The 18,057-nt window shown below is 38.6% G+C and overlaps 1 protein-coding gene across 1 annotated transcript in view; it reads right to left on the bottom strand.

Moving 5' to 3' along the window:
- The window catches only part of CPA6 (carboxypeptidase A6), a 306,670-nt gene that overhangs the window by 57,957 nt on the left and 230,656 nt on the right, over positions 1-18,057 (bottom strand). Inside the window, exons 7-8 of the mRNA XM_002758970.5 lie at positions 3,221-3,331; positions 2,627-2,717 (exon numbers count right to left, since the gene is read on the bottom strand). Coding sequence (XP_002759016.1) covers positions 2,627-2,717; positions 3,221-3,331 — 202 coding nt within the window. The remainder of the gene's footprint in view (positions 1-2,626; positions 2,718-3,220; positions 3,332-18,057) is intronic.

Genomic DNA, 18,057 nt, shown 5'->3' on the forward strand with positions numbered 1-18,057 from the left:
CTTTTTATGTGCATGCTGGATTATTCCACATGGATGTACTAAAGCATCACCACTATCACATGGGGATCCCTAGATTCTTCATGGCAAAAAAACGGTTTCATGTTCTGCTCCTCAAGTTCAAGAATCAATGGCTTAAGAGAAAGAAATAGCTGTTTTTGTCACTTCTGTGTTGATCCTATAGTGTTTTTTTGTTTGTTTGTTTTGTTTTTTGAGACGGAGTTTCTCTCTTGTTACCCAGGCTGGAGTGCAATGGCCCGATCTTGGCTCACAGCAACCTCCGCCTCCTGGGTTCAGGCAATTCTCCTGCCTCAGCCTCCTGAGTAGCTGGGATTACAGGCATGCGTCACCATGCCCAGCTAATTTTTTGTATTTTTAGTAGAGATGGGGTTTCACCATGTTGACCAGATGGTCTCGATCTCTTGACCTCATGATCCACCCGCCTCGGCCTCCCAAAGTGCTGGGATTACAGGCTTGAGCCATGGCACCCGGCTGATCTGATAGTGTTTACAAAGGTCTGGGCACCTCTCTGTCATTTATGCTATGGGTGTTTATTTGGAGGTTCACTTTAGGGAATTTCATACTTACTTCAATACCCCTGACCTTGGAGTGATTCCCACATTGTGGTTCCTTGTCCCCTTCATGCAGCACATAGCTGTAGAGGGGATGGCCTGACCCTGGGAGGGAGGCAGGTCACACTTGGCTGCCTGCCTATTGGATCAGCCGAATCCACTCTGGAGACCTTGCAGCTGACACAGTCCCAGCCAGGCTGCCTGCACTTCCCTTTTACTTCCAACAGTCTATTATCATTTTGTAACTGCATTTGACATAATCCTTTGTGTATCCTGAGCGTTGGCTCAAAAAAAGAACGATTCGAAACTGGGAAGAATCAAAGGAATTCTAGCTGGGACTGCAGCTGAAACTGAAAAATCAAAGAAGGCATGTGTATGAAGGACGCAAGCTGGGTAAAGGAAGAACCGCCAAGAGAAGAAAGACCTCACTTGCAACCTGATATAAACAGGCGTCTAAGATTACACAGGCAGAGCCGGCTGCTGCTAGAGTTACTTGGCTCAATTACATACAGGGCATTGGCATCTAGGGCACTCATGCAGATGCCTGTAGGTGTGCGTATGATATATATGTAGATATGAGTCTCCGCTAACAAGGGAAACATCCCTGTGGTTATGAGTATGCAAAATGCCCCCTTTAGAGAGAAGGGAAAATGAAAAGTTTTTTAAAAATACCGGATTTCAGGAGCTAACATGTTTGTTGTCTCAGTATAGGTTGGAGAAACCAATTTCTAAATAGAAATAGCCATCTGTAATACCACATCATAGTATTTGCAGAATGCTTCCCCCAATAATGAAAGTACTTTTAAGTATACATTATTGCTCATCACCACAACATTCCCACGAAGAAAAGAGGCTGTTTCACCAATTAGTCTGAGGCTTAGAGGTGAAGTGACTGTTCTGGAGGTCAGGGAACAAGAGATACGTCACTGATACTTAGATCCCAGTTGGGAGCTAGGAACTAAATTGGACATTTCACATCTATAACTTCCTTTAGTCCCTATCAGAACCCCATAAGGTTGTTGGCATTATAATTTCATAGATTAAAAAAAAATTACCCAAATCACTGATCTAATAATGGTAGAATCAGACTACATTTTTCTTATTTTAGAACCATATTCTTTTAGTGCTATGTTCTTATTTGCCAATTCTAATTGACTGAAGTCTCTTGCTTGGAGGGATGTGTGGATGGCATCAAAGCCCACACCGGGTTATTCTGGCTGATGCTAGGGGGATGGGAGGATTGGCTTCTCACATAGAACCTAACCATCATTGTAGAATGAGTGAATGTGCAATAGGCCTCATTTCTAAGGGATTAAAGGAAGGCTTTCCATTACACACGGGTCTATATTTCGAGGGACCTATAGAAAGATTCAATAAAAAGGCAGCTCCTAACAACTGCATTTTAATAACAGTTTTCCATCCTATCCTTTTTCTGCTGCAAGTATACTAGCCATGACTAATTTTCTAATTTCTTCCTGACACTTGCCTGCTTTTTTCTTTGGTAGAAGAATTTCATTCCTTAAAATGACATCTTCCTTTTATGTTAAAGGCGATTATTAATGAAATATGGAATGCAGAAGAAATACATTCCTGATGTGAGCAGTCAATCCATGTATGACCAGCAGAGTGGTAGATTATAGACAAGGTCATTGACCTTGGACATTATAGACAAGTGTTGACCACAATAGACAGACAAAGTGGTGCTTATATGAAAAGGGTAAAAACATTTAACCAGAATTATACTACACCATGGTTCATGTTTTAATTGGGAGAATGATAAATATTCCTCAGTTTTTCTGCTTTTACATATGTATTTAAATTTTCAGTTTTCAGGACTGAGTTGAAAGATTTAAAATTGGATTTTTATATATTAAAAAAGAATCCTTTCATTTTCTTTTCCAATGACAGCTATGATGGACATATCTGTACCTTTCTCTACAAGGTTTTCACATACAGACGAACATGAGTCTCCCATGAGAGTCCACTGGGCTCATGATTTTGCAGAATGAAACCTGCAGAAGGCTTTGGATCTGGACCCCAGTTAGTCCCAAACTTACCACACCACTTCACTTTCCAGTTTCGATTGGCATCCACTCCACGGCAGCGAAATCTTGAGTTCCTTGACCTTGTTTTTCTCCAAAATCGATCCTAGACATAATTAAGAAAACAGGTGCAGAGAAAAATACTTAAAAGGTTATTCGCATGCATTTTAGTAGCTCAATCAATGAACGAATCATACTACCGAGGGGAGAGTTCTTCTGTGAATAGACAAGCCCAGGGAGTGAAAAAGAGGACTGGATTAGTAGTGGAGCTTCATGCTCCAATTTATGCTGCAAACTTCCTATATTTTGCCTTCTCTTGGCCCCATATCTTTATAGACAAAATTGAATGGGCTGGACTAGACCAGTGATTTTTTCACAATTTATTTGGAAGAAGAAATCTTTATGTGAAATCTTCTGCAAAATCTAGATATGAAAATGAAATCAAATACCAACAACAGCTCTGGTTGGTGAAGGAGTGAAGGCTTCTTTTGCATCTCTAGAATCACTTAGCTGACTGCCCATCCACCTTCCTTCCTGTCCTGGAAGTTAGTGACTCTGTTTTCCATGATTTATTCAGTCCTCTTCAACTGGATAGGCAAAGTGACTTACATTGGTCCAACTGAAATGGTATCCATCAACGTTAAAAACAGGCATGATATAGAAATATAGATGATTCAACATTTTTCTCATGGCTGGGTCACTCTTATATGTTAGAAGAGCCTAAAAGACAAAGGTGAGAATTTTCTTTCAAATTGGTCCCCAAAAAGGGAGGAAAAAAAGAGTGTGAGATTTCCTTTCTACCCATGAGAAATACCAAATACTGTGGTTTAAAAAGTAGTAAGCTAATATGAACTTTACTCTTTGACATCATAAATTCTCTGTTAATACTTCTGTCTGAATTAAACTCTTTATTACCAATAACCTTTTAGCAGAATTGTTAAAAAAGATCAATTGGGCAGCTTCTTAATCATATTTAAGATCTGGCTAAATTTTTAGACTGATTAAGAAAGCAACAACATAGATGGGCTTTTGTGTAACCACCTCTTTTTAGATTCCATTCAATTGTGGAAAAAATAATTACCTAAATCTATTTGAGAGCTTTGCATAATATTTCATAGCACAGACCAGCTGCATGTCAGTTAATTGTCTAATTAGTACCAGGCTCAAGCCTTGGAACTTACTGCATTGAGACTATTCTTTTCTCCTTACTTTTCTATAAAAAATTTAATGAACAATAGAACATCTTTGCTATTTTTATTGTGGCTCCTTTGAAGTCTTGCTCTTGTGATTAGCTTTTACTTAAATCATGCCTGACCCCAAGTCTGAAGATGCTGCACTACAGATTGGCCTCAGATAGAAAAGCATTGTATGTGCTTTCGAGAAGATGGACATTCTGAAATAACATTCTTATGGAATGAACTTTTTAAAAGTTCTTTTTGATGCATGTTTGTCCTTGTTTTCCTCCAAAATCGATCCTAGACATAATTAAGAAACAGGTGCATAATTAAGAAAACAGAATATCGAAAGAAGACATATATGAGGCCAACAATCATATGAAAAAATGCTCATCGTCACTGGTCATCAGAGAGATGCAAATCAAAACCACATTGAGATACCATCTCACGCCAGTTAGAATGGCGATCATTAAAAAATCTGGAGACAACAGATGCTGGAGAGGATGTGGAGAAAAAGGAACACTTTTACACTGTTGGTGGGAGTGTAAATTAGTTCAACCACTGTGGAAGTCAGTGTGGCGATTCCTCAAGGCCTTAGACATAGAAATTCCATTGGACCCAGCAATCCCATTACTGGGTATATATCCAAAAGGCTATAAGTCGTTCTACTATAAGGACACATGTACACGAATGTTCATTGCAGCACTGTTTACAATAGCAAAGACTTGGAATCAACCCAAATGCCATTGATGATAGACTGGATTGGAAAAATGTGGCACATATACACCATGGAATATTATGCAGCAATCAGAAATGATGAGTTTGTGTCATTTGTAGGGACATGGATGAATCTGTAGAACATCATCCTCAGCAAACTGACACAAGAACAGAAAACGAAACACCGCATATTCTCACTCATAGGTGGGTGATGAAAAATGAGAATGCATGGACACAGAGAGAAGAGTACTAAACACTGGGGTCTATTGGGGGGAAATGGGGAGGGCCAGTGGGAGGGGGAGGTGGGGAGGGATAGCCTGGGGAGAAATGCCAAATGTGGGTGAAGGGGAGAAAGAAAGCAAAACACACTGCCATGTGTGTACCTATGCAATTGTTTTGCATGTTCTGCACATGTACCCCCAAACCTAAAATGCAATAAAAAATTAAAAAAAAAAAAAGAAAACAGAATATCTTGGAGGAGCACAGTGGTTACCTTTGTGGAGGGGACTGGGGGACAATGTGTGGGAAGGAGAATTACCTTTCATTTTATACCTATTTGTATTGTTTGCATGTTTACCATATTAAAAATATAATTCAGATAAAAGAATTTGTTTAAAATAACCCCCACTTTATTGGGGTATCACAGACATACAAATAGTCATACATATTTAATTAATGTATACAACTTGATGCATCTTGAGATAAGTATATACCCATGAAACCATCACCATAATTTATGCCATAAACACATCCATCACTTCAGTAGTTTCTTCCTGCTCTCTTTATAGATTATCATTATTAGTTTTTGTGATAAGAACACTTACATAAGTTCTACTGTCTTAGGAAAATTTTAAGGGTATAATACAGTATTGTTAATTACAGGCACTATGCTGTACAGTTGATCTCCAGGACTTACTCAACTCACATAACTAAAACCTTGTACCTTCCTGTTACCCCTCCCCAAATAAAAGAATTCTAAAATTGTGTATAAACCTCGTTGGAAAATTAAATCCTTAAAATTTCAAACTTCTTTTACATCTAGTTAAGTAGGATTTCTGAACCCATCATAAGTAGCATTCCGTATTTACATGGTAAGAATTCTATTGATAGAGAGAAATCTAATAATACAATTTGTTAGGAACTATCACTATCTTAGAAATAATATTGAAAATATAGGGATACACTCAAGAACGTAAGAGTTAAATACAATCATATAATTTAAATATCTATGAGAGTAACACAGGTTTATAAACATTAATACCCTTCTCTCTTGTTCTTTTGTTTAAGACTCAATAATAATATGTTGGGCAACTTTAACTTCAAAGGGACTTTTCTATATGCTTGAATTTGTATCAGTTATCTGAAGCCTCAAACTAGAGAGAAATCCCTAGTATGCAATCAGTTGTACAAATCCTGGAATTTTTTCCCCAGGTAAATGGAGATTCCTCAATGCCTGGATGAAGTCTCCTACTGGGATGGCAGGGACAGAGCTACATGGTTGGCTACATTCTTCCTTAAAGTTCAGCAGCTGTGGCTTTCCATGCCACTCTAGAGAGGAAGAGAAAAGAGATGGCAGAAGAAAGGAGCTGGGTCAACTCCTTTGTGAGGTAGGAAAAAGCCATGATAATTTCTCTCCCTCCTATTCTACCATCAGGGACTACAGTTCTTTCGTCTCAGTCCAAACTGAGGAATTGCCATCTTTTCCAGTGAGGTAGGAAAAAGCCATGATAATTTCTCTCCCTCCTATTCTACCATCAGGGACTACAGTTCTTTCATCTCAGTCCAAATTGAGGAATTGCCATCTTTTCCAAGCACGGATGTTAGTACCTACATGGCCAACTGGTCTAGAGACCTGCATGGCAATGCTTGTATCTTATTCTGTCTTCTCCAGTGCAAGTGACCTCCATAGCTTTATATTTACAATAAATTGCTAATTTCCTTTTGGAAAATAACATATTTTAAGCAAATAGGAAAAATACAGAGAGGTCTGTTACACCTATGAGCCCACCAATACGTCTTGCCATATTTATGAAAGCTTTAAAAAATGGAGATACTATAAACAAAAACTCCCTTTTGATTACTCCCTGATCCCACTCTCTTTCCTTCCACCAAGGTAATCCCTATTCTGTTTGACATTATCCCTTCCATGCATGATTGTATGTATTACTACATATATATGTAGCATGAGAACAATGTATGATATTGTGTGTATGCTTTAACATTTTATGCAAATGAAATATGTTAATCTGTGGTCTGCTTTCCTCCCAATATATTTTTAACATTTATTAAGTTGAGGATTTATTTAACTGGTAAATGGCATTCCATTATAGGTAAATACACAACTTATTTTGTTGATGAACAGTTAGATTGAGTTTGGTATTTCACTGTTATAATAATGCACTAAATATTCTTGCACATTTCTCCCAGATATATTTGAGTTTGTTTATAACATATAGTCAGGAATGGATTTGTTGGGTCATGGATTTACATGTTTTTAATTATATTAAGTGTTGCTGTTTTCTATTAAAGCAGCAAGCACTCCCATCTGCAGTGAGTGAGACTGAATTAACAGGCTACCTATGCTAAAGAACACGTTTCCATTTGTGGATGGAATTGCATTAATGCACTCTGGTCTATATCAGTTCGCCAAACCCACATCATGGTTTATATAGAATCTGATGAGTCTGGTAGGATGTGTCTCCCCATGTTTTTTGAGTTCAAAATTATCTTGGTTATTTTTGACCCTTCTCTCTTCACATTAATTTTGAAATCAAGGGTGAACACGTTAAGGAGGTTCTATTTTATACTTAGATTGTTTTTGTCAATAATGTTTGTTGAATTTTAGTAAATGATTTTTCTTCCTCTACTGTCATAATCATTTGTTGTGATATGTCAATAAATAATTTTGTTGTTAAACCATCCTTGTGTTCCTGGGATAAGCCCATTTGGTTATGATGTGTATTTAACATATTGGCTGGATTCAAGTTGCTAATGCGGTCATACACTGTATAACAATGATTTGGTCAACAATGGATTGCATATACCACTGTGGTTCCACAAGATTATAATGGAACAGAGAGAGAAATCTGATATCTGACACTTGATATTTGTGTTGAAGATCAGTAGGGAAAATGACTGATATTCAGTAGTGGTGGTAGGGCATATAGTTTTCCATATGAAAAAAAACTACTACCCAGGTTTGCCTAAGTACACACAATGATGAAATTACCTAACGACGCATTTCCCAGAATGTATCCCTGTTGTCAAGCAATGCATGACTGCCTTAACATCTACATGAGATAAGTGTATGATTTACTTTCTTATTTTGTCCTTATCTGGTTTTGCTACAAGGGTTATATTACCCGATGGTGATTTGGGGGTGTTCTGTTATAATGCAAAAATTATATTTGTGGAATATTTTTAATATATTTGAATTATTAGTTCCCTGAATGGTAGAACTCAGTTCTAAGACCATTTAGGCCTAGAGCAGAAGCTAATGAAATATAAAACAAAGATGTACTAAGAAAGATATATCTTTATCATTTTGTTGTTGACTTTACAATTTTTTTTTTTAAGAGATGGTCTTGCTCTGTCACCCAGGCTGGAGTTCAGTGGTGCAATCATAGCTCACTGCAGCCTCAAACTCCTGGGTTCAAGTGATCCGCCTGCCTCAGCCTCCCAAGTAGCTGGGACTATAGGCAGGAGCCACTTGGCTAAATACTTAATTTTTTATTGTTTGTAGAGAGAGGGTTTCCCTATGTTGTCCAGGCTGATCTCAGACTCCTGGGCTCAGGCAATCCTCCCTCTCAGCTTCCTAAAGTGCTGGGATTATAGGCATAAGCTTACAAGAGCCGGCCTGTCATTCACACTTTTGTTCCTTTTCTAATTTCCTGAATGGAAAGATTGGCTCACTAACTCAGAGACTTTATTCTTTTCCTTGATTTAAATTTTATTTATAAATATTTTTGTTTCTAAATATGTGGGTTAAAATTTTTTTTTTAAATACATGATTTCTGACAACTGCATTACAGTAGGAGAATGTGGTATTTTTAAGGAATTATTTGATATTTGTTGATACTTGCTTTGTAGACTGGAATATATTCAATTTCTGTGAATGTTCCAACTGTGCTTGAAAAAATATACATTCTGTAATTATTGGGTAGAGATACTATATGTGTTTATTGGATGAGGTTATTAGTTATTGTTTGTATCACCTATGTTCTTACTAAGACTTTGTCTGCTATCTTAACCACTGAGAATTGTGTTAAAACCTCATATTGTTATTTTGGCCTTATTGGTTTTTCTTACATGTCGTCAATTTTTGTTTTATATATTTGGAGGCCATTAGCATCATTAAAAATTTTTTCATTTCTAAATAATATATGCATCAAAGAAGCTGCTCTGTAGTATTCTATTCTGGAAACTTTAATTTCCAAGACTTGTCAGAACGTGTTCTTCCTCTGACAAACAAGCAGGTGTCATTGTATTGCACATGCTATATTTGAGATTTTTATAACTCTCTAAGAATTGCAGCTATTCTCCATCTGGTCACACAAGGCAAGAATCATCACTACGTGATGGCTGTTAAATACTGAACAGGACGTTTGGGAGAACTCCTTGCTTGAGTGCCTTAAATAATAGGACACAGATCATTTCTCTTTTATGGTTTGGGTGGGGGTTTCTAGAAGAATCATGACGTCTATTTGTTAGAATAATATATTCTAACATAACCATGAAGAACACAGGGGTGTGCTTTTCTTCTAATGTGTAGGAATACACACCCCCCATACACATTGAAAAGGAGATGCCCAATAATCAAGTTGCATCTGGACCTACGAAGTTTAATTTCTTTATTACGATTGCTGCTTATGAGGAAGACTTAAGCAGTCAGGATCCGAAAGCCAGTCGCAAAACAATGCACCACACGCCTCAGTGTGGCGGTCCCTAGGTACTGCATCAGCTTACTTCAATTTATTTTAAACAGGCTTCACCAAACCGATTTTTTCAATTGAAAGATATTAAAGGGGCCGGGCGTGGCGGCTCACGCCTGTAATCCCAGCACTTGGGAGGCCAAGGCGGGTGGATCACGAGGTCAAGAGATCGAGACCATGCTGGTCAACATGGTGAAACCCCGTCTCTACTAAAAATACAAAAAATTAGCTGGGCATGGTGGTGCGTGCCTGTAATCCCAGCTACTCAGGAGGCTGAGGCAGGAGAATTGCCTGAACCCAGGAGGCGGAGGTTGCGGTGAGCCGAGATCGCGCCATTGCACTCCAGCCTGGGTAACAAAAGCGAAACTCCGTCTCAAAAAACAAAAACAAAAGATATTAAAGTTTTAAGTGTTACATTCTGCCATGCAAATAATAAGTTTGGAACTGATTGGGGAGTTTCTGATGTTAATTAAGAAAGACACAGAATGAATCTATTTGGTATTCACCATCTGCCAAGACTATTTTGGCTTCTACATACACATGTACATGTTATATATCAGAATTCGCCAAATAAACTCTGGTTAAAATCAAAGACAAATTTTGCCATGAACTAACACCTTCGTGTGGCATGACAAAGGGAGGTAAAGGGTTTCCCTCCTTTTCCATGTTTTGGGATTTATGTGGTTGAATGTTGCTTTCTTAGAGCTCATCACAGCATGGAATATGGAGAGCATTTTTTTCAGGATTGTTGTTAAAAAGGTAGCTTTAAAACTTTCCTCTATTTTTATTCTAGAATGACTGCAGAGGACCTAAGAATAACCACACATCCACATCCAATGCAGGACACACTGGCAGAACGAAGCCTGTTACAGCTAAGGCCAAAGAAAGGGGCACAGCCACCATCAAGCTGAAGACCGGCTTCAACTGGACTGGACAGGAATATCACTTAGGACAGGTAAACACTGTGGCACCAAAGTGGGTGCAACTCAACACAAAGGACGCATTTAAAATTCAACACTAGGATAATTAATTAGAGTGGGGGAGAGTTTACAGGGAAGATTTTTTTTTTTTAATTTTAAAAAGGGAGTTTAATCTATAAAGACAGCTGACATCACACTATAAGATGACCATTAAAGACAAAATGGTCAACCAAATAACAGTTTGAAAGTAACATGAAGAAAAGGCACCATAAATGAAGGGTGAAAAACTGAAAATAATCTCCTAGTCTTCAGTTATACTTAGAACCACTCAGAGTGACTAATCTAACAGGGCAGGTAAAGACTAGAAAATGTTGTCAATTAAGCTACACTTTCTTTTTTTTTTTGAGACGGAATTTCGCTCTTGTTGCCCAGGCCGGAGTGCAATGGCGCGATCTTGGCTCACCGCAACCTCCACCTCCTGGGTTCAGGCAATTCTCCTGCCTCAGCCTCCTTATTAAGCTACATTTTCTAATAAGAGACATAAATATTTGAAATGTTTTGTGTCACCGGAAGAATATACTATTAGATACATGTCTACTCTTTTTCCTAAGTAATGCCACTTCACATTTCACACAGAGATAGCCTAACAACAGTGGTTCGTTGGCTGTATTTGCTCATGAGAAGAAGCCAGGATAACTTTGGTATTATGAAGATCTGCTCTGTAAGCATATTTTACCTACCAAAAAAGAAAGTACAATTGTCTTCACTTTCCGTGGCTTTGTTATACACAGATTTGTTACTGTACTTAATAACACTAGTCCTCCCACAAAAGTGTAAATTTCAGTTTCCACTGCTTGATCTCCAGTCTACAAATCACTGTATAAATAAAAATGAGCATCAAGATCTGTGATCCATTATATCCAGACTTTCTTTGAAAGTCTGTCAGTGGGTGATTGGTCACTGCACATCTTGTAATCAGTTTATACACAGACAGCAAAGTGTGTAGCTGTGTTGTGTCCTTGTTTCTTGGTGATAAATCTACAAGTTAGTTTACAATAACGGATGATGGAAAGAAGAAATTGTCCAACTAAGGTGAAAGCGTGGCAAAGAAATGAAAGCACTAATGCTGGAGGTGAGATCTGAGCCAAATGTAAATGGAGCTTTGAACAAACAGCTGACTAGGAATGTTGACACTGCACCATTCAGCTCTAGATATGCAGCCACAGGAATACAGTGAGGACCAACTGACCCATACAGATGAGGCAAGTGGTTGGGATGAAAAGAATGATGACGTTCCAGAAGAAGTGACCTGGTAACACTTTACATTAAAGGGACTCTAAGATATTTCATGACATCGAAAGTACAAAGGAAAAAAAGTATTGGAAGCTGATTCTGTGAAGAAAGGAGTATGACAATCTGCCAAGGCAATTTTTTAAATGAAAGATGCTCATTGCATGTTGTAAGTTATACAGAGAGAAGATGATGAGCACAATCCAAACTGCCCTTTATAAGGCGTTTTTTTTTTTTTAACAAAGAAATAAGGCATTTGAATTCTCAGTATTGCTCATGATTTAAAATACAGCATACTAAATATTAGTTTTACCAGTTAAAATATTTTCCCAATACAGGTATAACAGAGTAAGAGAGTTTTTCACATTTTGACAAAAGCTCTTAGGATCATGGAACAATTCATCTCATTGATTATGAAGACTACTCTGTCCTGCTTCAGCTTGTGTGGTCACTTTTCTTGTCTGGTGCTACTGTGAAAAGCAAGCATTGTCTGTCTTCACAATGGCCAGAACACTCTCTATTATTAGGCAGTGGTGTACAACCGGTGCCATGGATTTCAGTTTAATTAAACTGAAGCTAAACAAATAATAATGAAAACTCTACTATGTTCAGGGCATTATAAATTGGGTAGAAGGGGAGAAAGAGGTAGGTTGGAGGATGTGGAGAATTAAGGAGATTGGGGAGAGTGTGGATGGAAGAACATGGGGAACTAATGGTACTGAAGGCCAGGAAAAAGAAAACCAAAAGATGGTAATTACTCAGAATGGCAGTGAACCAAAGCCAGACAATTAAAAAAATGATCATTTTCATACGATGAGATGTTTTCCATTATGTAATTAAGAACAAAGAAGTGTTTGCTTACTCAGCTGAACTCATTAGATACTTGATCTGGGCTCAGTACCCTTCTCAATTATTTATTCCCTGTTTTTTGGCACATACACGTAATTTAAGTTCTCTTCTTTAAAAGGTTTATTTTTAGTGACCTATTTCTTAACCAAGACCTTAGTGTTTTATCCTACATCTGAGGGCTTATATTTTACCTTTAATGAGCAGCAATACATAATGAGACTGAAAGGGATGATTATCCAAAAGGACTATTCCCTGGAGAGCTTTTGGATAGTGGGAGAGGACCCTTCCCTTTCTGGAAAGCATTCCCAGTTGGAGGACTTCCCCTCCAACCACAGCTCTAAGTCATTCTTAGAGCTCCGTCCTAAACACACAACCCTCCATAGCTCTCACATGTTACTGCTTACCCTGCCTGGAAAATAACCTGCTTCCCTAAAAGGCTCCTATTCTTATTTTTATTTGAATCACCTGCATAGTACATCTGAATCACATGCCAGCTGTTGGCACTAGGATTAGCCAACACTGCAGTGCCGCGTGTAGATGGGCGGGAAAGTGCAATGGAGATGGTTTTCCAATAATCAAACTGGGCCCGGAAGGGTGAGGTTTCACATTATATAAACAGCAGACAAAAACTCTGGCTCTCACCTGGAGAACCAAGGATGTTTTACTACTTTTCTTTCCTTTCTTTTTTTGTACTGCTGCCTTTCCATAACAGTATTAAATTAGATCCACCTGTATATCACACATCTTCAATGTCTGGCAGAACTTTCCATTTCAGAACACTTTAGTCCCAAACACTTTTTTGCAAAGCGTAAAGAAGAAAATAAAAATTATCCATAATCATATCCTTTTTCAACAGTTGGCATATTTTTCAGGTATATATCTATATAGCTCTTAGACACAGATTTTGCAAAATTGAAATTATATTGTCCACGCTGTTTTTTTTTTTTAAACATAGCAACGGGTCATGAAGAGTGTCCTTCATCAATAAATACTCCACTAAAATATTTCTATGTAGTCAGGGCTATCAGTTATTCCTTTATGCATTTCTTTTTTGCTTTTATGCTTGGAAGTGTCTTTATTTCCAAATACACATTTCCCTGAGTTATTTTCTTAGTATTATACAAATAATGACACTGGTCAAATTCATCCCAGCAATGTAGCATTATCTGAGGAAAGAACGGAAGGGCTGTGCATAACCCTGGGCCAGCAAGCACCAGCCATGGCTTGGGATACTCAATCTGGAAGGAGGATGACCTCAAACTAGCAAAAGTGAACAAAGCCCAAATTGCCTCATTCAGTTGGAGGTTATTCTGAAAAATGAAGCAAATGCTATTCCATCTGCATTGGCAACAAAGAATTAAAGTGGTCTTCCCACAATTAAAAAAAAATACAAAAAGATGTAAAAATGAGCTGCCACTGAAAATTACTAGACTATCCTAAATATAGATATTACTTGCCCCAAATTTGTACCAGGACCTCACTGGTATACTGCTACAATCTTCCATCCCTTCGCTTGTCTCTTCTTATCAGCTTATGTAATACAGACAAGAAAAGTACTTACACCCAACTTTGTTATGGCAGACAAAATCACTGGAATTTATTCTTGGTTGTCTGCTGCCCGAATTAGGCCTGTGAATCACGTATTTATTCATTTTGGCAGATTGCTTGATCTTTCACATCTTATCAAAGAGCATTCATTCTTTCAGTTCATGAGAATCCATGAGTTGGATAAGAGTTTTTGATTTTCCTTCCCTGTTACCCAGTATCCACAGTGTCTTAACAGGGTCTGGCCTGGTGCATAGCAGTAGAGACTTGATAATTACTTGCTGAATAAATTAATCATTTCACCAGCTTAGTGTAGTGTTGTGTTGGTTATTTCCCTTCAGACTAACGGTCCTGCCAACACTTCAACTGATGCTCCCCCAACTTCAATATCACTGATCTCTTGGGCATCTTATCTTTGGCCTATCCTCCTCTTCCATTCCCATATCAAGCCAATCATCAATTCCTAAAGACTTGCTTCATTGCTGCCTTCTTTTGTGTCTGTGTCTCTTCTTCCCAGTAGAACTGCAAATGCATTGAGGAAAGGGTTAATGTTTTCTGCACTGTAGGACAGTATTTATGCCATTACAGGGCTTAGAGTGCTGTCTTTGCATATAAAGAAGTACTCAATAAGCATTTGATAGAATAAGGAATATTTTCCTTTGAACTTTCTTACATGCTTTTTAAACTTTCCATTCCTACATCTACTCTTCCTGTTTCTGTATAGATTCCTGCCCTAGCAACTTCTAGTGAATTGCCCTCACTCTGGGTTCTTTCTCCTTCCTTTCATCCGTGTATCATTGCCTTTTACCTTTAAGCTCTCTGACGATGTCACATGCTTTTTGCTCCTTATCAGCATTTTCTTTTCTTTCATTTATTTATTTATTTATTTTTTTAGACAAGATCTCACTCTGTCACCCAGGCTGGAGTGCAGTGGTGTAATCATAGCTCACTGCAGCCTTGACCTCCTGGACTCAAGTGATCCTCTGGCCTTGGCCTCCCAAAGTGCTGGGATTACAGGTGTGAGCCACCGCACCTGATCAGTGTTTTCTCATTTTACTTTAGTGATCAAACTCTGCTTGGCTTCCAAGGCTTACTATAATTTTTCAAGCAGTCTTATATGGCATTAACAGTTTACTCACACAGACCAGAGGTTGTTACCTCACTAAATCTATGACAACACACACACACACACCATGTTCGTTCTCAACATTAATCTTTTCTCTTTCTTGGAATGCTTTCATTTATTCTCCTGATCAAATTCCAACTTCTCAGTCAAGGCTTGAGAATCATTTCCTCCACAAAGTTTCCCTAAACCTTTTTTTTTTTTAAGTCTTCATGGATTTTTCTGATTCCTTAATTCCTTCAGGCACTATAATCAGTATACTTAGGCCTCCAAAGACACACTATTTTGTGTTATTTCCTGTACATAAATAATCCTCCTCAAATAGAATGCAGACCTCTTGAGTGCAGGGACCATAATTTATACTTCTGTTGATGCCCATAATACAAGAAGTATACTAAAAATGTAGTGATCAACAAGAATTTGTTGAACCAATTAATATAAATATCTTCTGCGGGAATGCTATTTAACCCTAATTTAAAACATAACAGCTTTATGGGGATGTAATTCATACGCCTTACAATTCATCCTTTTGTAGTGTGCAATTTAGTGCTTTTTAGTATATTTCCAGAGTTGTGCAACCATCACCACTTTATAATTTTGTATTTTCCTTTTGAGATGGAGTCTTGCTCTGTTGCCCAGGCCGGAGTGCAATGGCACGCTCTTGGCACACTGTAACCTCCACCTTCTGGGTTCAAGCAATTCTCCTGCCTCAGCCTCCTGAGGGATTACAAGCGCACCCCACCACGCATGGCTAATTTTTGTATTTTTAGTAGAGACAGGGTTTCACCATATTGGTTAGACTGGTCTCGAACTCCTGACCTCATGATCCACCCACCAAGGCCTCCCAAAATGCTGGGATTACAGGTGTGAGCCATTGTGCCCAGCCAGAAGCCCATACTCTAGCTATCAACTCCACAATCCTATCATCTTCCCTTACCACAGGTAACCACTGATCTACTTCTTTTTCCCCCCCCAGAAATTCACCTATTTGGGGCATTGCATATATATGGAATTAGGTAATACATAATCTTTTGTGAGCAACTTCTTTAATTTAGCATGTTTTCAAGATTCATCTATGTTATAGCATGTATCGGTACTTTATTTCTTGAGATATGATTCATGGAACATAAAATTAACCATTTTACACTGTACAATTCAGTGGTTTTTAATATATTTGCAGTGCTGTACAATCATCACTATCGAATTCTAGGACATTTCCATCACTCCAAAAAGAACCTGGTAGTGGTTAGTTCCAATTCCCTCTTACCTCATTCTCTTGCAACCACTAATCTGCTTCTCTCTGAACATTTCATACAAACGGAGTGATACAATATATAAGCTTTTGTGTCTGCTTTATTTCATTTAGCATAATGTCTTCAAGGTCCATCCCTGCTGCATCTTAATACCTTCATTCCTTTTATGGCTGAATAATGCCCTATTGTATCATTACACCAATAAAACAAACTATTCATCAGCCAATGGCCACTTTTTGGCTACTATGAATAATGCTGCTATGAGCATTCATGTACAACTTTCTGTGTGGATACGTTTTCAGTTCTCTTGGGTACACACATAGGAGTGGAATTTGGGGACCACATAGTAACTCTATGTTTAACTTTTGGAAGAACTGCTATACTGTTTTCAACCCGATTTTTAACTTGATAGTTTCCTCTACATTATGAAAAATGATCAGTGTGTGGTGGTGACACCTGCAATTCCAGCTACTCAGGAGGCTGAGGCAGTATTGCTTGAACCTGGAAGGCAGAGGTTGAAGAGAGCCAAGATTGCACCACTACACTCCAATCTGGGTGAAAGAGCAAGACTCTGCCTCAAAAACCAAACCAAACCAAACCAAAACAAAACAAAACTTTAATGTTAAAAGGTAATATTCTTTTTTTTTTTTTTTTTTTTTTGAGACGGAGTTTCACTCTTGTTACCCAGGCTGGAGTGCAATGGCGCCATCTCGGCTCACCGCAACCTCCACCTCCTGGGTTCAGGCAATTCTCCTGCCTCAGCCTCCCGAGTAGCTGGGATCACAGGCACGCGCCACCATGCCCAGCTAATTTTTTGTATTTTTAGTAGAGACGGGGTTTCACCATGTTGACCAGGATGGTCTCGATCTGTTGACCTTGTGATCCACCCGCCTCGGCCTCCCAAAGTGCTGGGATTACAGGCTTGAGCCACCGCGCCCAGCCAAAAGGTAATATTTCTTAAAACTCCTTTTTAATTTTGTGATGAAGGGAGCATCTGTGGTACACATTTCAACAGTAAGTCCAGCATGTCTGTGCTCATCTTTTTTCTCTCCCCTCAAAGCCCTATGTCACCATAAATATCACATGATAACAGTTTTGCTCAACTGATATAAGCAAGCATTCAACAAGAGAAGGATTTTGCAATCGAAGTGTACAAACCACTTATTTTCTTATTTCTGCTTTCGAGCTTTAAAAAATGTTGTGCTCCAACCTGGGCAACAGAGCAAGACTCCGTCTCAAAAAAAAAAAAAAAAAAGGAAAGAAAACTTTAATGCCAAAAGATAATATTTCCTAATATGTGAATATTAGGAAAGAAAGAGAGGTAGCATGTATTTTTTTTTTTTTTTTGAGACGGAGTTTCGCTCTTGTTACCCAGGCTGGAGTGCAATGGCGTGATCTCGGCTCACTGCAACCTCCGCCTCCTGGGTTCAGGCAATTCTCCTGCCTCAGCCTCCTGAGTAGCTGGGATTACAGACATGCGCCACCATGCCCAGCTAATTTTTTGTATTTTTAGTAGAGACGGGGTTTCACCATGTTGACCAGGATGGTCTCGATCTCTTGACCTCGTGATCCACCTGCCTTGGCCTCCCAAAGTGCTGGGATTACAGGCTTGAGCCACCGCGCCCGGCCGGTAGCATGTATTT

The sequence above is a fragment of the Callithrix jacchus genome, chromosome 16 (assembly GCF_049354715.1).
Source record: "Callithrix jacchus isolate 240 chromosome 16, calJac240_pri, whole genome shotgun sequence".
In the NCBI taxonomy this organism is placed as follows: domain Eukaryota; kingdom Metazoa; phylum Chordata; class Mammalia; order Primates; family Cebidae; genus Callithrix; species Callithrix jacchus.